The sequence below is a fragment of the Lissotriton helveticus genome, chromosome 2_2 (genome assembly GCF_964261635.1).
Source record: "Lissotriton helveticus chromosome 2_2, aLisHel1.1, whole genome shotgun sequence".
In the NCBI taxonomy this organism is placed as follows: domain Eukaryota; kingdom Metazoa; phylum Chordata; class Amphibia; order Caudata; family Salamandridae; genus Lissotriton; species Lissotriton helveticus.
The window spans coordinates 420,757,214-420,784,820 of record NC_136060.1 but is presented as its reverse complement, the minus strand read 5'-3'; the positions used below and the strand labels follow the sequence as shown (position 1 = coordinate 420,784,820).

At 43.8% G+C, this 27,607-nt stretch overlaps 1 protein-coding gene across 1 annotated transcript in view; it reads left to right on the top strand.

Annotated features, from left to right (window-relative positions):
• CD8A (CD8 subunit alpha) overlaps positions 1–27,607 on the top strand; it is a 95,107-nt gene that overhangs the window by 4,826 nt on the left and 62,674 nt on the right. Inside the window, exon 3 of the mRNA XM_078678676.1 lies at positions 4,352–4,708. Within this exon, the coding sequence (XP_078534802.1) occupies positions 4,352–4,708 (357 nt within the window). The remainder of the gene's footprint in view (positions 1–4,351; positions 4,709–27,607) is intronic.

Sequence of the window (27,607 nt, the reverse complement as noted above, 5' to 3'; positions counted from 1 at the left end):
ATCGTAATACATGGAGAAATTGAGCGCCATTTTTCCCAATGAGTTGCGTCGCCCTTGCGACACGCGACGGGGCGCAAGAGCGATGCAACTCATAAGTAAGATTTATCAAACCACACAAGACCCACTTGCGCGACCCTGAGTGGCTAGATAAATCTAGAGTAGTGCAACGCAGCGCAAATCACTGTGTTGTGTTACTCTGCCCCGGGGAGGCGATCCATGGGTGGTGCTTGGGCGTTCCCACTCGACATGCATGGATTCTGCAGCATTCCCAGATTTACAATTACTGGTAGAACTGGGAATGAGTCAAAATGCTACGCATCCCAAGGGGAGACATAAAGAGGAGAAATATCTTTATTTCTCTTTGTTGTTTCCTCTCTCTATGTGTGTTGCATTTCGCATCACATGTAGAAAGAGGAAAACACCTTAGGGGATTGTTTTGTGCAGGAAGGTGTCCCTTTCTCCACAAAACAATCCTGCTTACATTCCAGGCACCCTTGCACCATGCTGCACACTCTTGTGCTGAATCGCCTTTAAACTCCCAGGATCCTATTAACAAAGACATGGTTGGGAATAGGTGTGACCTGCTCTTGTAGCACCACTGGATAAATAATGAATTCCAGGAGAAAAAAACAGGAGTTCAACTGGATTACTCCTATGTTACTCCTGGAATTTAGTATTAGGCCAGCGGAACTACAACAGTAATGCACACCTACCACCGCAAAACATCTGTGAATCGGTCCCCCAATTTAATAAAAAGAAATCCTTAAGAATCAGAGACGTTTTAAGGTATTGGCAAAGTGGGCTCTGGCCCAGGGCTCTAGCCTTTTATGGAGCCCTTGACAGAACCTGATCTGTTCTGCAGAGAGCCTTTCTCTGATGACTTTTAATAATTTTGAAATACATTATTTTAACTATGGTTTTGCTTTAATTTATTTTTAATGTGGATGACTTGTGATAGTCTATTACATACGTTTTTCAGGGAGAGTGTGTTTGTGTTTCATGCAACATCCACAACAAAGGTTTCTTCAACTGGACCCCAGATACGAAAAGTGAGAGGATGTCACAGAGATTTTTGCAGTAAAATTAGTGACCTGCTGCTGTGTTAAAATATTGAAAACAAACAGCACTAGCCCTGGATATTAAATGTAAACACATTTAGAATAGGCACGAATGTGCCTGTGCACTGCCAGTGACCCGGCCAAAGAGGGCAAGAAAGAGCTGACATTGGATCATAAATTCAAAGCTGTTCCGAATAGGGGCCCCCAAAATATGTATGGCCCAGGGCCCCCAAAATCCTTAAGTTTATATATATATATTTTATTGTTTTCAGTAAATAAACAGCAGTCATTAACTATGCATATTCCTATTACTCTGTGTACCATATCTTCTGTTACAGTTTAACTATCTGTTTAATACATAACTAAATCCACTTTTCACGCTGTACTCCATAACTTTGGAGAGCATAAATTCGAAACACCCATTTCCCACCTCCCCCTCTACCAGCTCCCTCCATTCAGTATTTTGTTGTATCTTTATTTTTATTTTTTAGGTGTCATCTTGTGTATCCCTAGTTAGCCCTTCCCGTCTGTGGGTGTCCTCTCCAATATCCTAAAGTTGTCCCTGTTAAGAATATTCTGATATTTTACAATTGTTTGCGGACCTCTATGGCGCATTTCGCAAGTGCGATCTAGAATGGTGGATGTCTTTTTAAAACACAGATTGAAAAGTTAAAACTCCTCTTAGCCTTCATCAATGTAGGGTAAGCACTCTACATCTGACAGAACTTTTCTACTTTGACGTTTTCTACTGTTTATTGGACACTTGCCCGTAGGGAATTAGATAGGATACGGCAATAATTTGTTGCAATTCCTTGTCAAGAAAAAAGTATTTTTTCTAGACCAGGGATTACAACGAATTCTTGCTGTATCCTATCTAATTCCCTAAGGGCAGGTTTTCTTCAATATACTCGATTTTTGTCTAACTACGTAACTGTCAGGAGGATAAACCTAGCCTCTACCTCTGCCTCTCGCTCTACTTTGGTAACTGTTTATTGGACACCCCATAAAAAACAACTATGTCAACCTACAGCATTATTGATTACAGTGTCTGCATTGTTATGAAGGGTGTTGGCCCTCATCCCACTCCTGGGCAGCAGATGAAGGGTTGAAGTCGATGAGCTGGCTTATCTTCAGGCTCCGGGTTTATTAACCCCTTCACCGTGGGGCTAATTCCCCCGCGGCGCAGGGGGGGGAGAGGGGCCGCCCGCAGCGCCACTGTGCTTGTGACGAGCTCGGCTTGTCACGCTGCACGGTGGCGCTGAGCTCGTCATGACCACACCCGTTTTCTCAGAACGTTCAGCACAGCAGGGGAATTATCCCTGCGTGTGAACGCCGTGGCAGTCATGTCGAGCTGAGCTCGTCATGAGCACAGCGCCACTGTGCCTCATGATGAGCTGAGCTCGTCATGAGCACGCAAGTTGCTAACGCTTGTATGTGCCAGATCTGCCTCGCGACACCATCTCCAGCCCCTCAACGAAGACAGTTGTCTGCTGAAAGAGCTGCAGCTGGGGGCTGCGCACCAGTGGCAGGCCTGAACTGCTTTCCCAGAGAGCTGATTGGTTCTCGCTCCCACACTCAGCATTCCAGGGAGAGCACTATCACCATGCACTTGAATTTGTGTAGTGTGGGATCGTGAATGTTTTTTAGTAAGTGTCTTCTACATTAAGGTGTCCCAAAGGGAAATAACCTGTTTGACGAAAGTCTATAGTGTTCCGTTCCTACTGGGGATATCTAGGTGCTGTATCATCATACGCTAAAGTTCCCAACTCAATGATACTTTTCAACCTAGGAAGGATACAAAGGTGAGTCAAACATCTGCTCAACAGAGTACAAACAGGGACACTTGTCCCTGGGAGAGAGTGAGCAACACGGACCTTTCTGAGGCTGGATTATTTCCTTCATAGAACGGGCCAACTTTGTCTGCCGGCCTGAATTGAGGCCAGTGACCGGCCGCTTTCCTCTCTGTGGTCTACATAGCCAGACCTACACGCGCAAAAATAATGTGAGCCGCCCTGATTCCCGCAAGCTTCTGAAGCCTGACACCACGCCTTAAGTCCTGCTCTGCGTTAATTGCAGGTGTGAATACGAATCACGATATACCTACGCTACGGCAATCTTTGTGCCCTCATGCAGAATCCTTTTCCCAGTCCCCGTCCTGAAGAGAACCTTGAATACTTAGGTTCGAAACGCGTCGACAATACCACCCTGTGGCTACAACAAAGGGTGCCGCTAGGATGTAAATCATACCACCACTCTGTACCCTAGCCTCGCAACCCTATTTATCATTATACCACAGGCTCTCGTTGACAGGCAGGCTTGTTTTCGATCTCAATCCCGCCTGTCACTTGGTTTTTTCAATCTCTAGGACTGGTGCCCGTTTGTTTGCTTATGGACTAATCTCTGCACTGTATATAATTGCAATTTATTTGGATTATTACATATATGTTATTGTTTTTTGGTGTGTCAAACCATTTTTGTTTGATTCATTGTTGCAAATTTGTAAATGTGTACATTTGTAGATACTGTATATATGAACCTTTTGATCTGACAGCGGTTTTGGTTTGTGCCTGTTTTTCAAAAAATTGCTGATAAATGTATAAAAAAGAAAAATAAATTTGTTTGGAAAATTAAGTCCAGTGGTCACATGGTACAGATTGACTGTGTGTCGGGGGAATTGTTTCACGAATAATCCTGTCCAGCCACCTTGTTCTGTTTTTCCTATTGTTGAGATCCGGGTTGGTCAGATGTAGGATCCGATACCTTTACTGTTTCACAACAGAGTACAAAAGCAGTTGGAAGTGGCAGGGTTTTACAAATCAGATATTAAGAACAGTGAGTTGAGTACGTGCGGTCCACATCTGTATGTAACCTGCTCATTATAGGTTAGGATCCTGGTAGGGCTGACTCAACCCACCATTCTTCTGTAGTTTTTAAATTAAGAATATTTATAATGGCTAATAGGAACATTTGTTATTATGAAACTTAGAAGTAGGCGAGATATTGCATGAGGAGCTACATAGCTACATAAAAATTCATTTTAGTACAGCCCCAGGGGCATTAACCATTGGAGCTATCCTTTCTGCTTGTAAAGGCCCTCAGATTTAGAAAGTTGTACTGTTTCTGGGTGTATATTTAAAGGTTGCATTTCCTTTATTTAATACAAACTGTTTATATTGTGTTGTCATGTGTGTGATTACCTCTTGAGAGTCTAAAAAGTGTCCTGTTTAGGCTGATGTCTATTCTTCCCAGAGCATGAATGATATTTATCCGCCTTGTATTTGTTTCTTCTGCAGACTCTTCCCAGGAGAAGCTTGAGCTGAAGTCGATCTCACCCCCCCCTATGAGGGGAAGCGCCGCTTCCCTTAGACTCCAGTGCGTCCCGTCAAATAAGGAGTTGGCGGATCACGGGGTCTACTGGTTCCGTCAATTGGCAACCATGAAAGCACCCCAGTTCTTTCTCCATTTCCATGTCAAACCCAAATGGGCCAATGGCTTTGGCGAGAACAAGTTCAAGGTTAACAAAGATTTTTCGAGCTTCACCCTCGAAATCAAGAACTTTGGTGAGGAGGACCAGGGAGATTACTACTGCCTTATTAGCAATAACATGGTGCTGCTCTTTAGCAACAGGGCCCCGCTGTACTACCCACAAGGTAAGGCTTCCACGGACCAGTGTGTGTACTGGTGTCGCACCCGCCATGTGTCTTTGGCTCTCCGCCTTCTCGCTAAATTTGCTCTTCTTTTTAGGTCTGGATTGAAAGCGCACCTGTCTGCATGACCTTTTGTTACAAAATTCTGTCTCACTTCATGCTATTGGCTGCCGGGAGTATCATTCCACCTTCTAGGAAGTATGTCCATTAAAAGGAATGAGACACTATTTTATATCTGAAAAGTACGCTCAAATATCAAATTTTCAAATATAATATTGTTTACCACATTCAGTTCTTTATGTTCTATATTCATTCCATGCAGATAGCAACCTTTTTTTGCTACTTATTCCCAGCACCCGCAAAGCCAATAGGGTTGACTTTAATGTGATAAACAGCGGTTGTGAATGGAATCAATCAATCAGAACATTTATAGAGCGCGCTACTCACCCGTGAGGTTCTAATATATACACGTAAAGAATATTTGTGCATGCGCATGTAGACGGCATTTTGGGACTGCTGAGACCAACGGAATTCTTGCTTCGTGATTTTTAGTTTGGGTTATTGTATTGCCAGATTCAGCGTTTTTCTCAGTTGGAATGGAGATTAGAGTGCGGATACATTTTCACTGAACCTGGAAACCAAGAATTTTCCTTATTATCATCCTATTTTCCTGACACAAAATCCTCCTGGCTTCTCCTGGAAGAATGTGTTGGGAAATATCCTAGGCAGGCAACTAGAGATCCAAAAACAGGCGTAAACGCCATTTGTCCCCAATATTGTATTTAGCACGTGACTCAGAATGAGGGTCATAGTGTAGAGAGAAAAGACAGTGGGGAGCCCTGTTTATTTCTGTTGGTGTATTAAGTTTAATTGATTACTGTAACTGTCCCAGTGGTGAAACAAGGCTGCTATGTGCCTAATACAAGCAAGGGAAATGGGCCCCTGCTGGAAAGTAAACGATAGATATAATCTACATTTATTCAAGTCCTTGGGTGGGATTTATTCGTGTCTACAATGCAGTTAAGGATACATGCTGCATCAGTGGGTTCATGTACTGGCCTGTTAAATAGCACCTGAGGAAACTTTAATATATTCACTATTGACTGATATGTGAGACGATAAATCTGTGTAACCACAATTTCTATTTTTTGTTGAGTAGATCATATTGCTTATTACAAGAATTGAGTGCCATAATTGCCATACAATCACCACACTGTCTTAAAAACAAAATCAAGATTTTCTAGAAGAGCAAACTAGGAAAATCTCTATTTGTAAACAATTCTCAAATAGGATATGATAGTAGAAAGTAAAACAGGCAATGTTTTTCAAAACGATAACAACCAAGTCCCTGATTTATTTATTGGTGGTAATCATACTCTATTGCAGCGGTGAAGGAGTGTGCTTACTGCCATTATAATGGTCCGACCGCTGAATTTAGATGCAGGTGAACCTTTGGTTTAATCACGGTGGAGACTACCCTGTCTCCGCTGTGATTACACACCTCTGGCGGCCTTGTGGATTATGGGCCATCAGAGGCCAACCCTTAATTTCGATCACCTGATCGAAATGGGCTGAATTAGAGGTCAATTTTCGCTGCCCGTCGCCGACAGGACAGCCCTGGCTATATAGGGCAGTGAAAACTGCTAAATGCTCCCCTTGTCACAGGAGAAGACTCCCATGGTGAGGAGAGTATTTTCTTGTGTATTTTAAAAAAGAAAATCCCGTTTATTGATAATAAAAACAACATCATGGTGTAGGGCTCCTTTGTGTTGACACAAGCTTCCACCAAACTGCAAAAAGCAATGACAGGACCTGCCGTGGTGGTGGTTTCTTGCAAGGCTTTGAGAAATTAATGCCTGCTTGGCGGTCATTAGGGCTCGGCTGAACGCGCGGAAGCGCGTCTCCGCCGAGAACTTATTGTGGCCGTGTCTCCTTTCCAGGAGACATTCCTGGCCGCGCGCATCGCCTTGGAGGCGATTCGAAATGAGCACGCGCACGCGAACGCGCTCGCTGCATTCTTTCAGACACACACACAAGAGCCCATGCACGCACGCACGCACATACAGGCCCCCCCACGCTGCATTCTCTCACACACACACAAGCGCCCATGCACGCACGCACGCACATACAGGCCCCCCCACACACATACACACGCGCACGTACACAGACACACGAGTGCCCACATCGCAGCGTTTTATTTTCAGTTTGTAGCTTGTTTTTACAGCTATGGTAAAAAGTTTCTCATTCTCACGCTTTTCTGGGCACAGTGTACTTGTTTTTCTTCCTGTAATATGTAAGCAGAAGTTTGTGGGCTGTTGTGAAAAACTGCTGGCCTTATCTAACTGAAAGGCAGCGGGCTCCGGGCCACATGTATGCCGTATATGAAACATACGCTTACATGTTTCAGGCCCTCTGTAACGCGAGGCTGCAAAGTAGGTGTAAGGAATGTTTGAGACCCAGGATACAAAGAGACCGCGGTCTCCAAATAAGGGGATGTTTCAAACACCATGTGACTAGAGGCAGCGGTTAGATTAAGAGGAAGGTTTCAGACCCTGTTTAAACAGAAGCTGCGGGCTAAGCCTAATGGAATGTTTCAGACCCTGTGTAATGAGAGGCTGCAGTCTAGGTGTAACGGAATATTTCAAACCCCGTGTAACAAAAGGCTGCAGTCTAGGTGTAACGGAATGTTTCAGACCCCGTGTAACAAACGGCTGCAGTCTAGGTGTAACGGAATGTTTCAGACCCCGTGTAAAAAAAGGGTGCTGTTTTGGTGCAGTGGAATGTTTCAGCCCCTGTGTAACGAGAGGGTGCAGGCTAGGCGTAACTGAATGTTTCATTCTCTGTGTAACGAGAGGCTGCATGCTCGGTGGTAACAAGGTCCAGGCTCGTGTGGTTGACAGCTCGCTGAAGAGGGCTTTCCCTCCCCTCCGTGTTAGCATTTATTGTCGATGTAAGCGATTTCTATTTCTGTGTGAAGCTGTCCTGCGGGAGGACGGAAGGGGCCACCTCTACTCTGCAGTAAAGAGACACGAACAACGAGATATGAAAACTATCGATTAGGCTGTCTGAGGTGACACAAAGTGCTGCCACCGGCGTCGACCTCTGAGGCACGAGCAGCGTGACATCTTTAGGAGAAGAGATAATTGCACTTGACGCTTGCTTTGGAAGGGTAGAACCTCCAAGAGAAAGGTGCAGATTGTGCTGTATTTGAAGGGAGTGGTGGAATCGTAGCGTCTCGTAACAGGCTGTGCTTCTTGACCCCACCTTGTTGATCTTCATAACCTCCGGAGACCCTCCCAAGTCCTCTGTGCTCACAAGGCTATTTGACAGTACATGCAGTCACCAAGATTGCACAAGTTTCGGCCACTGCTGCAAAGTCACAGTACCGGCATTTCTCAGCAGAGGGCGGTGCATGATGTGGGACTGACCAGTACTATTCTAAGCAAGACGGTTGTAATTCTATTGAGAAAGAATCAACTCTTTTGAGCAGGGCCTATTATACTCGTAGTGTGGATAGCACAACAGTCTGTTTACTCGTGATGGGCAGAGCCAGCACTTCTCAGCAGAACTGCTTTAATAGAGGACAATACCATCATTTCTGCATAGGCTTTGCTCTGTGTGTTAGACAGTACTATAATGTCTATACTGCGCTGCAATGCATTTATTAGGGCCGTGCCAGTCCGAGTGTATAGGAAACGAGGTCTGATGACGCAGTGAACAGTGCACAGTGGGTGCAAGGCTCCGCACGTGCGATCATTTGGAAGAACATAGGGACATACGCTGGGTTTATTATAGCAAGGGGACCCCTCAAAAAATGCTTGTTTTTTTTATTTGTTAACATTGTTGAAGGCCTCATTACCTAAGTGTGGCTTACCTGCACAGCCCATTTAGCGCAGCTAGAACATTTCCCTGCACTTTACCCCTCATTACGAGGCGCTTTATCATTACGTTTGTGTGATAATTTATTAACATGGCAGCACATCTTTGTGTTGTCACAGGTGCAGTTTTCCAATCAAGTTTGGGTAATTTTAAATGTGCATCCGACGTTTAACCGCATGCGTGCTGCGGTCATTTTTGCGCTGTGCGGCTTTTTTCCAAAAGCCGCGTTACATGACACGCTGAGCTCGTCATGAGCATGCAAGTGGCGCAACTCATGACGAGCTCAGCTCGTCATGAGCATGTCAGAGTGCCATAAATCATGCTGGCAATGGTACTCGCTCTAGCATGTCGACCTTTAGGTGGCTCGCATTTTGTATTATCTTACTGGCCAATAGTGCTGATTAGTGGGCACCTACGTGTACACTGACCCTCTCTCCCCTTATACCATAGGTTACTTATCAACCGTTGTGCCTACCAAGCATTTCCAGCCACGAGACGCACTATGCTTCAAAGTTTCCTAGTAGGTTTGTCCCATCAAATGACCATGCCGTTTATTTATGATTTAAAGAAATGTAATAAGCAATGCCAATAACTCTACCTTTAATGATGCCGAGACCATTGCATTGTAAATGCTTGTTTTTTAAATCTGTCTGAGCAATTTATTCCGTCGCCCTGGCAGAGAAACGGGCTGTCTGCAAGATTATAAATTTGGCCCCATCTTTACATATGATAATGGATACCATGACTCAACAACTTGTGCAAAGGTACTTAAGAGAAATTATTGATCCTGAATTGATTAGACTCTTTCTTTTAGTTTAAGTTCCACCAAATTGTGGCAGTGGAAGGAGCATTGAGGTCCAAGAAATAATCTGCCCTCTCTTCAATATAGGGAACTTGATCATGGGATTTTAGTCTGCGAAATTAAGCCAGCTGAAACATGTTGCATATTTAAACTACTATTATTAAACATGGATATCAATATGGTTTGGGACGCATATTCTTTGTTGGGCTTGAGGACAAGTTTTTATGATTTGTACACTTATTTTAAATTATTGGGTGATCATTTGAAATATCAAGAAGCCTTGAAATGAAGAAAGTAACCTCTTGTCTGCACTTGTCAATACTTTTTTTCCAGCGGCTGAGTCATATGGAATGGAGTTTCCATGAGTGGCTAACTTTGAAGTATCTTGTAGGAGTATAGTATACATTTTAACTCTAGTTCTTATTAACAGTCTTGGAGGTGCTAATATTATGTCCATCCCAGTAAAGTCCTTGGGGACAGAAATAGAAACTAAGGGGCATATTATCAAGCTCGGCGTTAACATTATTGCCGCTTTAGCGGCAGAAAACTGCCGCTAAAGCAGCGATAATGGGCTTGATAATACGCCGTAGAGAATTCCCATAGAAGCCCATTTACACACCAGAACATGGGCTTCCATGGGAATTCAAAAGGGCGTATTATCAAGCCCATTATCGCCGCTTTAGCAGCAGTTTTCTGCCGCTAGAGCGGCGATAATGTTAACGCCGTTTCTTGATAATATGCCCCTATATCTCTGACTCTGGAGATTTATAAATCTCAAACTGTCAAGCACTATAAAGTGTACTGTAAGATCAATGAGTGCCTTTCAGCCTTGAATAGGATTTATTAGGACATTAAAATATCCTCAGAGCATACAGCCATATCATTGGGGTAGCTCAGGTAAAACAATGATGAATCATCCGCGTTTGGGCCGAGTACCCAGCAGCCAGCAAGGCAATGGCTACTTTTAGTTTCGGTTGTATAATCCCCCCAACTCTAAATCTCTCCAAAGCTCTTGGTTATATTCCATTATGTGGCTTTCACAAGGAGAGAAGCTCCTTAGATTTCAGTGGTCCTGAATAGCATTTGTGCCTAAACTGAAGCCTAGTGACTGAAGCAAAAAATTATTCTACCCAGTAAGATAGGGCTCTTGCAGGTACATCACATCTGCTTTGATCTAAGATAGCTCTTACTTAACACCTGAAGCTTACTAAAAGTGTTAAGCCCATTACAAGTGATGTTATAAACAAAAATACCCATTGTTGATAGGTCTTTGGTCATTTATCTCACAGGTCCATTTTCATATTTTTGTATACCTTTTTACATAATTTGCCAAGGTCCAACACACCTGAGATGTTTGTTTCTATGCACCACCCCAGGCCCACTAACACAAGTGCTACTCCATCCCATTGTGATCTGCCCCGCCCAGCTGCCTTGTATGTATGTATATGGAATTTCTTTAACTCAAACCTAGCCAAAAGGCAGCGGAGCACTGTACATGGTCAAAGACAAGCATACATTTAGCAAGTAAGAGGATAGAAAACTGAGTTGTGGACTAGGTTGTGTTCTTTATAAAGGCAAGTCTTCAACTCTTTACTAGATTGGAGCAACTTTGGGGTGGTCCTGATGGATACATGAATGTTATTCCAGATCCTGGGTGTACAGAATGAAAATACCTGCATTCTTTTTTTCCTTTTTTACACATCTTAGTCTGTAGTCAGGGGATGTCCTAGCTGTGAGTGTCCTGCAATACACCAGAGATAGTGAGCTTGTCTGCAAGATAAGCAAGGATGCTGGTTGTTATAGCTTTCTAGATGATGCTGGTGGTTTTGAAGATGGTGCGGACCAGCAAAGGGAGTCAGTGGTCTTCCATCAGGATTAGGGTGATGTGATCATATTTCAGCAGGCCCTGCGGGAGACGTACTAAGGTATGCAGAATGCCCTTGAGGGGTGCCAGTGTGGCATTTGAAAAGCCATTTAGTAGGGCATTGTATTACCTCTTGGCACTCTGTGAAAGTTATGTTTCAAAGCCATCAAGGTACATGTCATGCATAGTAAAAACCGATAGTTGGTGATTTCATCAGGGTCGAGTGTAGTTTTCTTAGGAGTGAGAAGATCTGGCCTGCTTGAGAGCTTCTGGGAAGATGCCTTGAGTGAGGGATATTGACAAAGGTAAGCAGTGATAAGAGTGCATCCCCAGAGAGAGCTTTGATTAACGACAATTTTAAGACATCATCTTTATAAAAGTGGCTTTGAGGGAGTTGTGTATGTTAGCGAGATCTGGGAGATATAGGGCTTTGAAGTTTGACAATTGCTGGATGCTACTGGAAGGAGTGGGTGTAAGAATTGAAACAGGCGTGTGCTATTGGAACTTTCTGTATTTCTTCACTGAAGAAGAGGTAGATGGCATTGCACTTTTCTGTGGAGTGAGGAATAGGTGGGTCCGGTAGGGAGGTGATGCAGTGCTTGATTGTCTTGAACCGTGTTCTGCTTCTTTTGGTGGCTTTACTGATAGTGCTGGCTGATATAATGAACTGTCTTCAGGTTGAGTGGAGGGTCTTTACTATCAAGAGATCCTGTTTTGGTTCCATTTTCTTTCCTGTCTGTGGATGGATCGTTTATAATCAGCAAATACCAGGGTTCTGACTTGTACTTGGATGTTGTAACGGGTGTAGATGTTCACACAGCTGTACAACAAAATTGTTGAAGTTGTTTAAAATGTTGTTGGCATCGGACAAGGAATTGATAGGATAAGAAAAGAGTTCAGGCATATGGTTGTCTATGGAGAAGTCTTTGAACGATCTAAAGGTTTGGTCTCCTCTTTTGTGTTGACCTCGGTTGTTTGGTAGCTTGCTAACCATAGAGATAGGAATGATAAAGTGGTCGGTACAGTCCAGGGGTATGTGTGGTTTGTCCTGGATTGTTGGTGATTTGGGAAGACAAGGTTAGAGGATGTGTCCTTGGCGTGTGTTGGTTGTGTAACATGCTGTACCTCATTGAGTGTATTGATGAAGTTGAAGAGGGTGTCTCTTGTTTTTTTAAGGTTGTATTGTCTGTGAGCTTATAGTCACCCAATAGTGTGGTATGGGAATATGGGATGGACAAGAAGGAGGATTTGCTCTTGTGAGGGAAACTCATCGATAGGAGCATCATGGCAAGCTCAGGGGCTGCCAGCCTGTGCATCCCTCCCCTCTACCTGCACTGATGCTAACAACATCCAGACAAGAGCATTTGTGTCATCCTCCAAGTATTTGTGCCTCTGTCTCCCTGTGGAAAGATTTATTATGCATGTGATCACCCACTGTATAGTGATTGCTGTGACTGGTTCATCAGCCCATACCCCACCCTTACTCAACATCAGCTCATAGTTTTTTCTTTTCCAGACACCGCTTGGATATATGAAATAAATAAGTAATCTGATTATTCCTGATTACTTTAAACCTTGCAGGTTCTTCAGAAAAGACTTGTAAACCTTTTGCTTTGAGAGTGTTGATAGACTGAAGAAGCCTCCATCGTCTGGAAACATCAGAGGGAGCCAAAAATGTATGCCATTTATACTGGCCTGGAGGGACGTGCTCTGTTGAAATAAAACTGGCGAGGATGAAAGTTTCATAGGAATATCAGGATTGCACAGGGGAGAGCAATTGAAAAATGTTATTGAGGACTATTTTAATGGGAATCTGTGAGCCAGTTGAATCTCAGTCGTCTGAAAATTCCATTCTGTAAGGTTCAAAATACTTTGCTGAAGAGCTTTACTACAAAAACGTTCATATCTGTGCCCTACTACAGCGTTCGTCAGTACCTAAAAGTGTACATTATCGCACCCTTGGTTTATCTCCAAATGCTCCAAGGTTAACAACAATGCAAGCAATTAATGTACTTACTATTAGCTCTTCAACCCCAACAATGCTCTCCTCCTGTGATGCAACTCGCTTCAGAGACTCCGATTGGTAGTTAGCAATAACTTGCTGGTCTAAATGACCCTTGTTTGGGGCTCGCTTGACAGACAAGAGCTCTTTGGAGCAGACTTTCTTTTTTTAAGGCAGTGCAGCAATCACAGTAGCACAGAGCCATGTTTATTGAAAATGGCCTGATGCCATCACCTGCATTGGAGCTCTTAAAGGCTGCCGAGTGCCACGCACAAACTATGCATCAAGGTGCAGAAGTGAGGGTGTGATGTCATCCATAGTATTTGTACCGGAAGCAGATCCTTTCAGTACAAAATCATAGGATCAGACAAATTCTGAAACATTCCACACTTTCTATGTGTGCATACTCTGCAGCACATATGCAATGATTCGAATTTTTGGAAATATCAAAAGATTTCTCCTTGGTAGCACCGGCTTCAAGGAGGCGTTAATAATAATAATAATCCACATTTGTAAAGCACGAACAATCACCCGTAAGGGTCTCCAGGCACTGGGGGCCGCCGGGAAGATTAAGTAAGCTATTGCCCAGAGTCACATGGTGCTGGGCTAATCTGCCGCCAGCGATCGAACCGTGATCCTCAGATTCCAGCGTCAGTCGCCCTGGCCGCGGCACCACACCTCTCCCCTCTCCGTTATAGTTAGATGCAAAGCCACTTCTGGTTATTTTAGTATATTGGGTTTTGCACCACAAACTATGGGTGTCTGTGCTGATCCGCCCAAGTTACACACAAGTAACGCCCCGATACAAAGTGGTGCAAAGCTGCACCAAGGTAAATTTGCATTGGGAAAAGGGCACCTTTCCAGCGCAAAACAACCTTTTGTGCTGAAAAGTAAGGGGCAGATTTACAATAATTGGCGCATCCCTGCATATCAGCAGAGATGCGCCAGTAATTGTGCGCCGGGGCTCCATGGGGCAAAAACGGCACAGATGCGTGACGCATCTGTGTTGTAAAAGCAGCGCATTGCTGGAGTTGCGTCGCAAGCTCGACGCAGCTCCACCAATGATCAGGGGGGCCCTATGTGCACAATGCTGCGTCAATCCTTACGCCTGCTTCAAGCAGGCGCAGGGTTTTGACGCAGCATGAGCCCAAAAGTGACTGAATGAAATCTTGTAGATTTCACTCAGGTACTTTTGAAAGGCGTTCCTCCGCCGGAACGCCTCCCCCTGCGATGGTACGCCTCTTCTGGCGCAGAGCTTTACAACGTGACGCATTTCCAAGATGCGTCACGTTGTAAATACCCCGCACCATGGCGCATCTTTTGCGCCGCTGCTGCGTCACAAAAGTGACGCAACGGCGGTGTAAAAGCGGCGCAAGGGGCTTGTAAATCTGCCCCTAAGTACCCTGGCAAGACTTTGCATCAGCTGACTTTGTAGAGGCAGTAACTCTTAATAAATCTGGCCCTCAGTGTGTTTCCTCCCTATGCTTATTTAGGTCCCGCCCAGATAATTCCAATTGTGTTGGTGTCTGTTTTCCCTGGATATTCGGGGCGCCATTGATTCTCACATCTTCATCTCATTCTGATCAGGATTCCTCAAGATTAATTTAATGTCCTAGAAACTCCCCTTCCAGCATTTTATTTCCTCTTGTGCTCAATAATTTCTCTTGTCCTGATGATGACCTGTTTAATCATGGAAGGCCAAAACACTGTCAACATTACTTCGGCGAAAAGAATTATTTCATTAATTGAACGCTGTGCAATGGAATAATTACGAACTGTTAAATCCTGAAATTATCTGCATCTGCTGCAAAATTATTACATTCTTCTTATTGTTTTTTCCCTTTTTCTCTGTTCACTACACTGCACCATTCACATGCGCTTTCACGCACTGTGAGTTCACTGTATACATTAATCATTTACCTTTTTTGTTTATATTGGTTCTGCTAATGAAAAATACAAAGACTGTGGGCCAGATTTATCAACATTTTATGCAGCAAGCACTGTATCAAATGAAGAAAGCAGGAATGTGTCATATTTACCAATTTAAGGTGCATTCCTGCTCCCTCATTGCATGCGCCGTGGTGCCCCCCCTTCCCTTTCCCTCATCAACTTCAGAGATACCTTAACATGGAACTGCTACAGTGAATGCAGTTTGTTTTCTTTCTAATTCCTAGTTTAGACATGTATGGGCTTGTGAGGGGCAGGGACTGCAGCACGGCAGTGCATTCCTCCTGACTGACCTCCCCCCATCAGGAGTACCTTTACTTTAGAACTATTGGGGGGATAAATACTTGAATTGCTGCTAAATACTTGAATTCGCATTTGATGTTGAGCCTCCATTTTGTTTTGGCTGCGCTCCAGTCATTTAGTAGCCTGCTACTAAATCTAGCGAGCATTGCCGCAGATGGGCCATTGTCTGTGCCCGTTAGCGTCCGGATTGCGTCCAGCGCCAGTCATGCTGCTGGTAATCCCTGCCATAATGCACCCCATAGTAGTAATACTAAGGCTAAACTTCTTGCTCTGCGATCCTCATCCTGTGATCATCCAGGTGATTTTACCGACGGTAACCCAGGAGTGGGTCTCAATTGCCCTGGGTGCAGCTTCTCCATTGAAGCCCCTAAACTTTGTAGCCCCTGACAAAACAAGGGCTACGGACTGCCGCCACAGGGTGGAGTAGGTGATCCTACCTCTTCCCCCCTGGAGCCTCCTTTCCGGCAGGCTTTTTAAATTGTCGCTCGTTACCTAAACATGCTGTTGCTATTTTCAATCTGTTAATCAATAACAAATAGGATCTACTATTCCTTACATAAACTTAGTTAAAAGACGGATTTGACGTCGTTCTCATCATGACCCTGTTCCATGTAGAGTTGGACCAAAGGAGCTCCTTGTGTCTTACAGCGTATACGTGACTTATGCTGTAGTATTCTCATCTTGACTGCTTGCGTCGTCTGCCCAATGTATGTCTTTCCACATGGGCAGGTCACAGAATACACTACATTTTTAGTGTTGCAGTTAAGATTGTTGTATACCAAGTTGACTGACCGAAATACTCTTTTAGAATACACTTCTGGAAATCCACGTAACCTCAAGGACAATTTGCCCTACGTGCAGTTTTTGAGAGTGCACCGTAATTGTACTGATAAAAGTGATTATTTCAAAAATGCAAAGATTCTACAAGAGAAATTAATCACAAGAGGGTATCCTGAAAAATTGGTACGGGGAGTATATCAGACCACGGTAGCACTTGTGTTCTTTCACTGGTTCGGTGGAATGGACAGTCACTTTTATCAGCCAGCTTGCGACACACAAATTAGAAGGTTGGAGTAATGTCATGTTGTTGTGTTTATTTTTGTACAGTAATGTATTACCCTTGTCCTGAGGAGACAAAAGAAGTAAAGGCTGTAACGTGGTCACGTCGACACTTCTAAGGAGGAGTCCTTGGAACTACAGTCATCTTTAGAATTGTGTGGTGTTACAGGAGAGCTTAGAACATTATTCCGTGGGCCTTATGTGTTTCACCTGGACTAGCTCTGAGTGGTTCACCCAGAATCTTTGGGTGGACACTAGTGCGAATATATATAATGTTGTGTTGTATGTTATTTACTGTCTTCTTCCTTGATTAGGTACCATTGTTTATGAATGTCTTAGGAAGAACATAAATAGGCAGTAATCAAATTTTCATGTGTCGAACCATTTGCTACATGACTTGCAATCATGTTTCCATGTTGGATACAGCATGAGACCGCTTACTTGAAGTCTCGGAATACATAAAAGTTCATCTAGATTTAAACACGCCTGTCATGGTAAGGCTTCTGGATCCCTCCTCAGCATTTGACACGCTATTTTGGTGAAAAGACTTGATAAGTTCGGTCTCAGTGGTTGAGTTCTACTTTGGCTTAAATCCTTAATTAGCGAGCGTTCCCAGGCTGTCTTCCTTTCCCCTTTTACCTCAGAGGAAAAACCCTTAGAGTGCAGAGTACCACAGGGCTAGGCTCTCAGCCCCACTCTTTCTAATATTTATCTGGGCCCCCTTGCTAAATTAGTCGAATCCTGGAGAGAGAGAGAGTTATATCCTCAGCGGATGATACTCAACTCCATCTGGCTTTCCAGGAAAATGTCCTTCAAACTTTGCCTTAAATCTATGGTGGTTCTGCTGCTATGTTTTCAAAAAACCTTTCTTATTTAATACCCACCGGTGGGGGATTTGCATTTAATGAAATAGAAACCAAATTAATTCTCCAGACTCATCACGTACAACTAAAGCACAATGAAATTACAATACGTGGACCCTGTAGCGATGGTTACCTATCTTACACTTCTTTGAGGGGTCATAACGTTGACGTGTGTGAAAATCAAACGTCATAGTCCAACTAAACTTGAAAGTTATTGACCAAGTTCTTATGTTTAAGCTTGGATGGTTTTGCAAGATGATGACGTTAATGTAATCAATTGTGTTATATGTAAACCATTTTTTGTTGATTCAAGTGTATTGTGGTTTACGTATATAATTGTTCGTGTCCACGTATTGTAATTTCATTGTGGTTTTTTTTTCAAACACCTATTAATAGTCTCTTGTGTGTTTATATGTCATGCCTTGCACAATTTAATACATACGAATTATTCACATTTCATTATTTGGGAGTGTTTTTGTTGTACGTGATGAGTCTGAAGAATTAATTTGCTTTCTATTTCATTTAATGCAAATCCCCCACCGGTGTATATTAAATAAGAAAGGTTTTTTGAAAACATAGCAGCAGAGCCATTGTTCGCTTACTGTAACTATCCCCAGGTTCTGTGCCTAACTGGGTTACCCCATTGATATTAATGGTTTAAATCTATGGTGGACTGGATGAAGGCAATCTGTCTGAGACTTAACTCAAACAAAACTGAGATTCTCTTTTTCGACATTAAGTCCACCACTTCACCCAGCATCTTATGGCCATCGGAAATGGGTGTCCCCCCCTGGTAAGTAACCTTGGGGTGAAAATTGACTCAGACCTTCCCTTCGAGCCCCAGATTAAGGCATTATCCTCCACCTGTTTCTTCATCCTCAGGTCTTTGAGAAGGATGCAGCGCCTCATCACTGCATCACAAGATGATCCTCTATGCCTTGATAACCTCTAGATTAGAGTATTCCAACAGGTTGTACTTGTGTCTCCTGGTCTTTCTGCCTCAGCGTCTCCAAACCAATCAGCATCCTGCTGTCTGCCTGATTCTCAAAATCCCCCTTTGGGTCTCAGTGTCAGGACATTTGCGTCATCTTCATTGGCTTCCTGTGAACAAGAGGATCCAGTTAAAGCACTTACCCTGGCCTTTAGGGCCTACAACCACAAGGGGCCTCTTTACCTTGTGCGCCATTTCAAACCGTATGTCCAGGAAAGATCATTGAGATCCAACAATCTCAAACTTTTTTAAATCCCCCATATTCAAGAGGCCAGAAGAGGAGGCAGATCGTTCATCTTCCTGGCGAGTAAGCCGTGGAAGGCACTTTCTTTTGATCTGAGAAGCAACCTTTCTGAAACTGCTTTTAGAAAGTCTTTAAAAACTCTACTTTTTGATTCCTGTACATGTATCCGATAGCTTCTCTACTGCTGTTTTTGTCTGGCTGATCCTTTCCGCTAGCTCCAGTAGGCGTCCTCTGAGGTAGCTGGGCGCTCCACAAATGGATTGTTTTGTATTGTATTGTACCTTGCAATATTTTACACCTGTGGTGCCTTTACTTTGCAGGTAAGTTTTTAAATATTATTTCTAGCTTTATGTATGTCAATTTAAAAAAAGGTTAATCTGATTATAAATTTTAACATAGTATTTTTTTTTAATGAAAATACAATTATATTTCATTTAAGGTCAAATTTAATTTGCTATACACTGAATGCATGTAGTATTCTATTGTATTAGATAGATAGATAGATAGATAGATAGATAGATAGATAGATAGATAGATAGATAGATATGCACACTTATTGATACAAAGTCATCAGAATGTTGTCCTGGGCATCATACAGAGTTTATCAGAGTTCACCCCTACTCTTCTGGTTGAATGTATCAACGAGTGGGAATAGAATATATATATATATGTTGGGTAAGCAGATGTACCCTGCTTCCCTCTTTTTCTACTTTATCAAATTACTGCACACCAGACCCAAAACTTCCTACTCCCAGCCCCTGTGCTCCTGCTTCTCCCGTCAGGCCCCTCTTCTTCCCCATGGTGCTGTGCAGTACGTGGAAGCCGTATAGCTTCATCAAAGAAAATTCAAGTAGTGACATCAAATATCTGTTCCAGTGCTTAATTTGTAAAACATTAAGTGCCAGGGCCCTTCTTGGAAGGCCACTGCAGCCTGCGCCACGCATTGCGTATGCCAGCTCTGCCAATGACAGTACCAACATAACACCTAACCATTGCATTCCTACAAGAGTGACAATTCAGACTATTAAAGGCCACACAAGCTATAATAAAGGCACAATAGACTAATATTATTATTTTCAATGCAGTATGACGTAATTAACATTGTTGTCCTCATCTCAAATTTTAACAGACAGTGGCTGGGGCTGTCACTAGAGCTGGTGCTAACAATTAAGCGCTGGTGCTGAGCAGCGGAAACCACCGGCTCAAATTAAGCACTGGCTGGTATAATCTTGGATTCAATTCTTGTTAATGCTAACACTTGACAGTGACAACAAAAACCTGAAATTGAGCATGGATGTAATCCTTTTCATTGGGAAACCCCCAGGACCTGACATAAAGCCCATGGCTCTAGCCTGGATAGTCATTGAAAGGCCCCAGAGAAAAGGCAAATGTGCTTTAAATATTGACTGTGTATGTTATGCCTCATTTACAAGTGTAAGATATGGAATAAAAAGTACTTATTGCACCAGTACCTGCAGCTGGTAAATACCTCACCCTGGGGTAATCGTACTCACAAAATGCTGTGAATATTACCCTTCTATGCAGTCCACTTATAACCGTGGCCATAGTGTATTTTGATAGTGTAAATCTGTTGTTTTACTCTATTTTTATTGTTTTTGCTGCGTTTCCACTTTTTTCAATCTTATGGGTCTTCTTAATTGCATTTCACAAACCTTTTTACAGCATTATGTTTTCAGATAATAATAACGTGAAATTTTGTACAATTTATATATCACACTTAAACCTTTCAGCATTTGTATACTATGTGGTCTTAATCCAGGGACTACATTTAAACGGCGTTTGCGATTTTAATGTGCTTAGGAAAGTCTTTAATAAGGACCATGCAAAGGAATTTGGAAGATGTAGTTAGGAGAGTTTGTGATCTGTATTTCTTATTATTTTCCTTCTCTGCAACAGGCAGTGAAGGCTGGTGATCTTTGAATGTGGCATGGCATAAATCATATCCCAAATTAAAATGAGTGAGTAAGTGCACCCCCAACTCCTCCATGAACTTTCCGCGGTCGGGTGATTCTTCACTTGGAAATTCTAAAAAAAAAACAAATGGGTGAATTAGATTTTTGGGGATCACAAAATCCTCATTAAGGGCCAGATGTAGGTAAATAGTATTTACCGATTCTAAAATACCGAATTTTACCGACTTGGTATTTTAGAATCGGTATTTACCGATTCGGTAATTGCCATTCATTCGTATGGGCCTGCAGGCCCATAGGAATGACTAGCAATTATCGAATCGGTAAAATAGGGAAAGAGTCAAGGGTGGCAGGGTGTCACATTGACACCCTGTTGCACCCCTGAATAGTGCTTGTGTGCACATGTGGCACACATACATGCATGTCTGTCACATGGCACAGGTGTAAATGCACAGATTTGCATTTACAGAGGTATTCGTTATTTACCACCAACTAATAGTTGGTGGTAAATAACGAATCCTTAAAGCACAGAAGCACTCTTCAAAGTGCTTCCTAAATGTCATTTACCGATTCGGTAAATACTGAATCAGTAAATGATGATTCGGTAAATACCGAATCGGTAAATACCGATTCGTTATTTACCGAATCCTCCCCTACATCCCAAATGCCCAATACCGGTCGGTAACGGCCAAAATTGGGTAATTTCGGCCATTACCGACCGGTATTGGGCCACCTACATCTGGCCCCAAGTCATGTGTTCCAAAATGTCCCCTTTGGAATATTACATGTGCAGCAGGCAAGCCTGACTCCCCTCAAGAGTAATGGGACTTTACCTTTCTTATAAAACTTAAAGCATATGTTGGCAAAAAGAAGCATTTGTCAGTACAATGTAACTTTTTCTTAAACTTTATTTTCATTTTCAACAACCATACTGCGCATAATTGACTTGATATGCACTGGCAAAGCACAGAGTTCATAAAGTACAATTTAACTTAAAATGTTTTAAAAGTCGCATGCAGTTCCATACCGCCCAATTACAAGTTGGTGGTAAATAACGAAAACCGTTAAAAAAGTAGTCATGTGCTTTTTTAACAGTGCCATGTGGCAGACATACATGCCTTAGGGCATGTATGTGTGCCACATGTGCACCCATGCACTATTCAGGGGTGCAAAAGGGTGTCAATGTGACACCCTGCCACCCTTGTAGGTCTGCCCCCTCTTACCGATTCGGTATTTATCGATTTGGTCTTCCCCATTCGTTCCTATGGGCCTCCAGGCCCATAGGAATGAATAGGGAATACTGAATCGGTAAATACCGAATCAGTATTTACCAAATTTTACCGATTCGGTAAAAATTACCGAATGAATACCTACATACCATTTACATATTCTAAAATACCGAATCGGTAAAATTCGGTATTTTAGAATCGGTAAATGGTATTTACCTACATCTGGCCCATAATCCTTTGTTTTTGGTAAAAAATAAACTACAGTTCTCCACAGAAAAGCTTTTCATTTGATTAAAAATGCCATCTCTTAATTGTATTAATTAAATTACATTACGTTTTTATTTTTATCAAATACTGTCATGTACTACTGCCACAAAGACAGTGTGTGCATTCTGAGCCCAGGTATCACACTCTCATGCAGTGGGTGTTCATAGTATGCAAGGAATTACCAATATTATTCCGTGGACAGCATTAAACCATGAGTGGGCAATATTTTGCCATGTATAGCCTCAATAAGCAAAGAATTATCACTATTATGCAAGGGACAGTAATATTTCAAGGGGGATGGTGGACACCATCATAACATGGAAGCCAACAAAGTGCCTTTTAATTGGCACCATTATTGCAGGTCCAGTAGTACCAGTGGTGTGTCTTATCATGCCATGAATGGCCACTAAATGTCAGGAATTACTACAATTATGTCAGAGCCCACATTTGGCCAAGAAAGAGCACCATCTTGCTATGGTTAACCATAATATAAAAAAATGTGCCCCCATTATATCAAGGGCTGAGTTTTACAAGGGATGGACAGGACACCATCAAATCACAAACACTTTACCAGCAAACCAAGCAGGGTGTTTCACATTGATACATTCACATATGCACATACAAACACATATGCACCTGCACACAAACACTCACACCCACACACAAACACTCACACCCACACACAAACACACACACCCACACGCACGCACACACACACACACGCATACGCACACACGCACACATGCACACGCACATGCGCACATACACATGCGCACACACACACACCCCCCACATAATTCAGAAACATTTCTTTTTGTAATCCCTGTGATGTGCTGATTGGTTCCACCTGCCTTCCTCAAGCAGCTTACACCTTCCTCACTCCTCTACAGCTCCATCAGCCATTAGTTCAACACACTTGGCAGTTCCTGCATCGCTCTTGAGTGTGAATGACAGCGCAGGGCCTGATGGTTCCTGCAGTGTTCATGATATTGCAAGTGTGAGCCCTGTACGTCAGCACTATTTGCAGACCATGAATTTAAGGGCCATATGTATCATGCAAATTCGCATTCGCAAAGGCCGAAATTCGCAGAATTTCGGCCTTTGCGAATGCGAATTTGCTAAATGGAATGTATTAAGCAAAACTGGTGCAAAATAAGGAATCGCAAAATTTGCGGTTCCTTATTTTGCAATTGCATTTAAGGAATCGCAAATTTAGCGATTCCTTAAATGCAATAAAAAAAATTGCCAAATACCCTTAAAAAATTGCAAATTACCACCAACTTGTAGTTGGTGGTAAGTTGCGAATTCCTTGAAAAATGCAAATGTTTGCATTTTTCAAAGTGCCATGTGACGCAGATACATGCCCTTTGGGCATGTATGTGCGCCACATGTGCACCCATGCACGTTTCAGGGGTGCCACAGGGTGTCCTTTGGACACCCCTGCACCCTTGAAATTATTCTCAATTTGCGATTAGCAAATTACGAATCGCAAATTGAGAATAACTTCCCATTCATTCCTATGGGCCTCCTGGCCCATAGAAATGAATGGGAAAGTATTCCTTAATTGCGATTCGGAATTTGCTAATCGCAATTAAGGAATTCTAAGGAATCGCAAAAAAATGCGATTTTGTACATACATACCCATTTGCGATTCTCAAATAGCGATTTCTTAAAAATCGCTATTTGGGAATCGCAAATGGGTATCTTGATACATATGGCCCAAAGTCCTGCACAGCACTTTGCAGCAGCACTCAGAGCCATGCAAACTGTGCACGCCTGATGGGGAGGAAGCCTGCCGGTCCATCTAACATGCACATCTTTTATGTCCCCCCATCAATCCGAGGGTCTCGAGCTGTGCACTCCATACTTTCAGAACCTTAGATTGATGGGGGGAAAAAGGTGGTGTCAGCTACAATGACCTAACTGGCAGGATGCCATTGATGGTCGGATTGCTGCTTAATATGTTTTTAATTATACCATATAATACATTGTACTACGATAAACTTGACTATAATGATTTTCTGTTATTATTAGTAGTATTATTGTTTTTATGTTACTTTTTTTACTATTTTAGCAGTAGGTGGAGTAAGAATGTTGTTAATATTATGATTCATATGACAATCAAGGAATTACACTCCCAATTTAGTTATTGGCAGACAGGCTGTTGTTCCGCTAGGGCAAGAGGGAAAATTCTTGCATTGAACTATACTCCACGCCGAACGCTGAGGTCTTCTGCCGAGTTTCTGAACCTTACCCCTAAGATCTGGCTCTCCCGCATAGGAAGAAAATTAATATATCGAATATGAAAATAAGGTGTGCACGGCAACTTTTGAACAGATTAGTAAATTCCACTGCCCAACTCGCTAGTTGCACCCGTTGATAAAAAGGAACAAGAACGATAATAACCAACTGACTTTAATGGATTTGTAGCCGCACGTGAGGAGCACATCCACGATACTAAATGAACCTGTTTAAGTACATTTTGTTTACACAGCACAGCGGATATTACCGATTATGTTGCAATCATGGGTTTACTTTCGCACATGTTGTTTTTTTAAAAGTATATGAATATCACGACAAGGTTAGGTTGAGTGTTTGGCGCATCTAATAACATCTTAAGGGTGGGCGGGGCATAGCATGCAAACTACTGCGGAATTTTGAATGTCGTAGCATTATATGGTACTGTTGGGTGAAACGAACAGGGGAACGTTAGCCAGCACTGGGTCTGTCACTTAACATACAGGGGCATTATGGGGGTTGTAGGCAGTAAAGAGTGTGGATAAACCGAGAGGTTGCGATAGGGTTAAGGATATAGGCGGGGCACCATCTAGAGCAGTGGTTCCCGAACTTTTTTGACCCACGGCTCCCTTGACCTATTTGCCATAAGCCGTGTGTGAGAAGTTGGCCTGATGTGCAGTGCTCACTATTCTAGTGATCACTATATATCAGTCCAAACAACCCTTATTGATGATTGGTTGTAAGTCAACCTTATAGACCAGCTATCCTAGTAGCATGGATACGAGCAGTCTAAGGCTAAGACTCTAGAGGGCGTGTTAAGCCAGCTGTTTTACCATCACATTACCCCTTGAACACCCAGTGAAAGGACACCACACAAGTGTTATGAAAATAAACAGTGTATTTATTAGAATCACAACAACCCTATACTCTTTATGAGGACAGGGTGCTAGGCACACAACAAAACTCTTACGAAAATACTTAAGTTAGCACAGTATACACAAATGCCCGAGGGGCACGAAAAACCATATACTCTAAAAGTGGAATGCGAAATTACTAGCAGGTAAGTACAGTACTAATAGGCTTTGGAATCGCTAGGACTTGACTATGGAATCGTTAGATTACTTCTAGGAGGCCTAGGGGACTCGGGTGCAGAGTGTGCACTCTCACGCGGGAGGCGGGACAAAGTCTATGGAAGCTAGTAAAGGCAAAGTTAGTGTTCACGGGCGAACCCGACCTGGTAGGGAGAAAACGACAGTGGATCCTGACCCTTGGATAGTGAGGCTATGCTGGGGCACCGAAATGCCGAAGTTACCTAGCCCAGGGGCTGCAGCTGCATAGGTCTCAAAAGACGTCGGGAATCCTCGTTGTCGGACCAGGAGCCTGGAAGAAAGATGCTGGCAGGCGACCAGTGAAGATTGTTCGAGTTGATCCAAGCGTGGATCTGGAGGAAGGATGACACCTGAAAGCAGAGGGGACCAAGTTCGTGACTACTAGCCAGTAGTCAGTGGGCACCAGGAGGGCACCGGATGGTAGTCACCTCGACTAGGTGAGTGGGCGACGCTGGCTCTGCAGATCTCACGGACCAGGAGGCGTTGTCGGCGACCAGGATGGAGAGGCGAGCTGTCCCACGATGGATGAAGCTGTCGGCGTCGAAGTTACCCAGGATTGGGCAACAAGCCTTGGCTAATTCAAGCCCACGCGGTGGACTCAAAATGGCGTCTTGAGTGGACCAGGAGGGTCCGGGGTACTCTTCTTCTGGAAGGGAGCAAGGGCCAGTCTGGAGCAACCAGACCAGCAGCAGAAATGTCGTCGGGCGTCGTTCAGAAGGCCACAAGCCAGCGGGCTAGTAGCCAAACAACGCGGTGAGCAGCAAAAAGCAGAAGGGCCCCACGCCGATCGTGGAGATGCTGGGGGGCTACTCTTCGGTGCTGGAGCTGCTCAGGGTCGGGGCTTCTCGGACCCCAAAGCACTTACCAGAAAATTACTCGGCGGGCTTGCTGTGCAGAAGTCGTGCAGTCTTGAAGATGGCCGGTCCCTCGAGGTCTCGTCGCACCCACGGTTCTCAGCTTGGCTGTAGAGGTGGGTAGAGGTCAGAGGTGCCAGGGAAGCCGGTTCTCGTCGAGCTGGGCAGTCGGATTCCGGAGGAAGGATGTGCAGCAGACCGCAGTGTTCTTGATGGTGCCTGCGGATGCAGGGTGACTACTCCTTAGCCACAAGGGAGAAATCTTAGGGAGAAGTCTTGAGTTCCTTTCGTAGAAAGTAGTTTCAGGATTCAAAGATGATCTGATTTGGAAGGGGGCCAGTCCCTACCTTTATCTGGGAAAAGGGGGCTGGCACGCGACTAAGTCCTGCCCTATGGGTGGGACCAGGAGGGGGGTGGTTACACCCACTTCCTTGGCGGGCTTTTCCCCAGCACAGGGTCTGGAGTGTCCCTGGAACTGGTTCAAGCCGGCCTATGCACAGTGAGCACCGGGGTGCCACGTGCAGTCACCTTCCTCTGAAGCCCTGCCTACCTACAATACACAAAATCCTGTCTGGGACGGTGCTGGCACCGCCCCTGGCAGGAAACCCTTTGTCCTTATCTCCTGCTCTGGGAGGACTCCCAGCAGCAGGAGGGCAGACTTGTGTCTCGGTGGCAGCATCCATTTTGTGGAGCTGAGGCTCTGTTTGACTTTAACCGGGGTTAGGGGTTACATACATGTCGTGTCCCTCTAGAAGGGTGGAATGCTAACCCCGTCGCCAGAATTGGCGAGGGGTTAGTATTCCAATTCGTATGACACCTTACTCGACATGTTTTGATAAAGCGATACCAGAGTTGGCATATAACCGCGAGGATTATAATGCACTTAAGAGTATATGGTATGCGATATCATGGAAACGGCTAAGGGATGGATCCCGAAAGCCGCAGACAGGCTCAGCTCATGCCAGAGCACCATCTCACACGATTCCAAGCACTCTGCCTTCAGGATTGTTAAGGCCTGCCATAGGAGTGACTGATAGGAGATCTGTGTGTCCATTTTAGGGTTAGATATAGGTATACTATATCTAAAGCAAAGGGTGAGTACACCACCTTGCCCCCAGCTGTCGTGCAGCCAGTTGTGTCAGTTTAGTTAGTCAGCCCAGGGGTGGCATAATACATGCTTCAGCCCCTGGGAGACTTCTGGGTACACCTCAGCCCTGGGTACAGGGACTTGGAGAGGGCCCAGTGCCAATTCAGTACCTGAGTACAATTTGGATAGAGAGAACAGCTAGGCTGTGGGTCGGATTAGCAGGCCCACAGCCA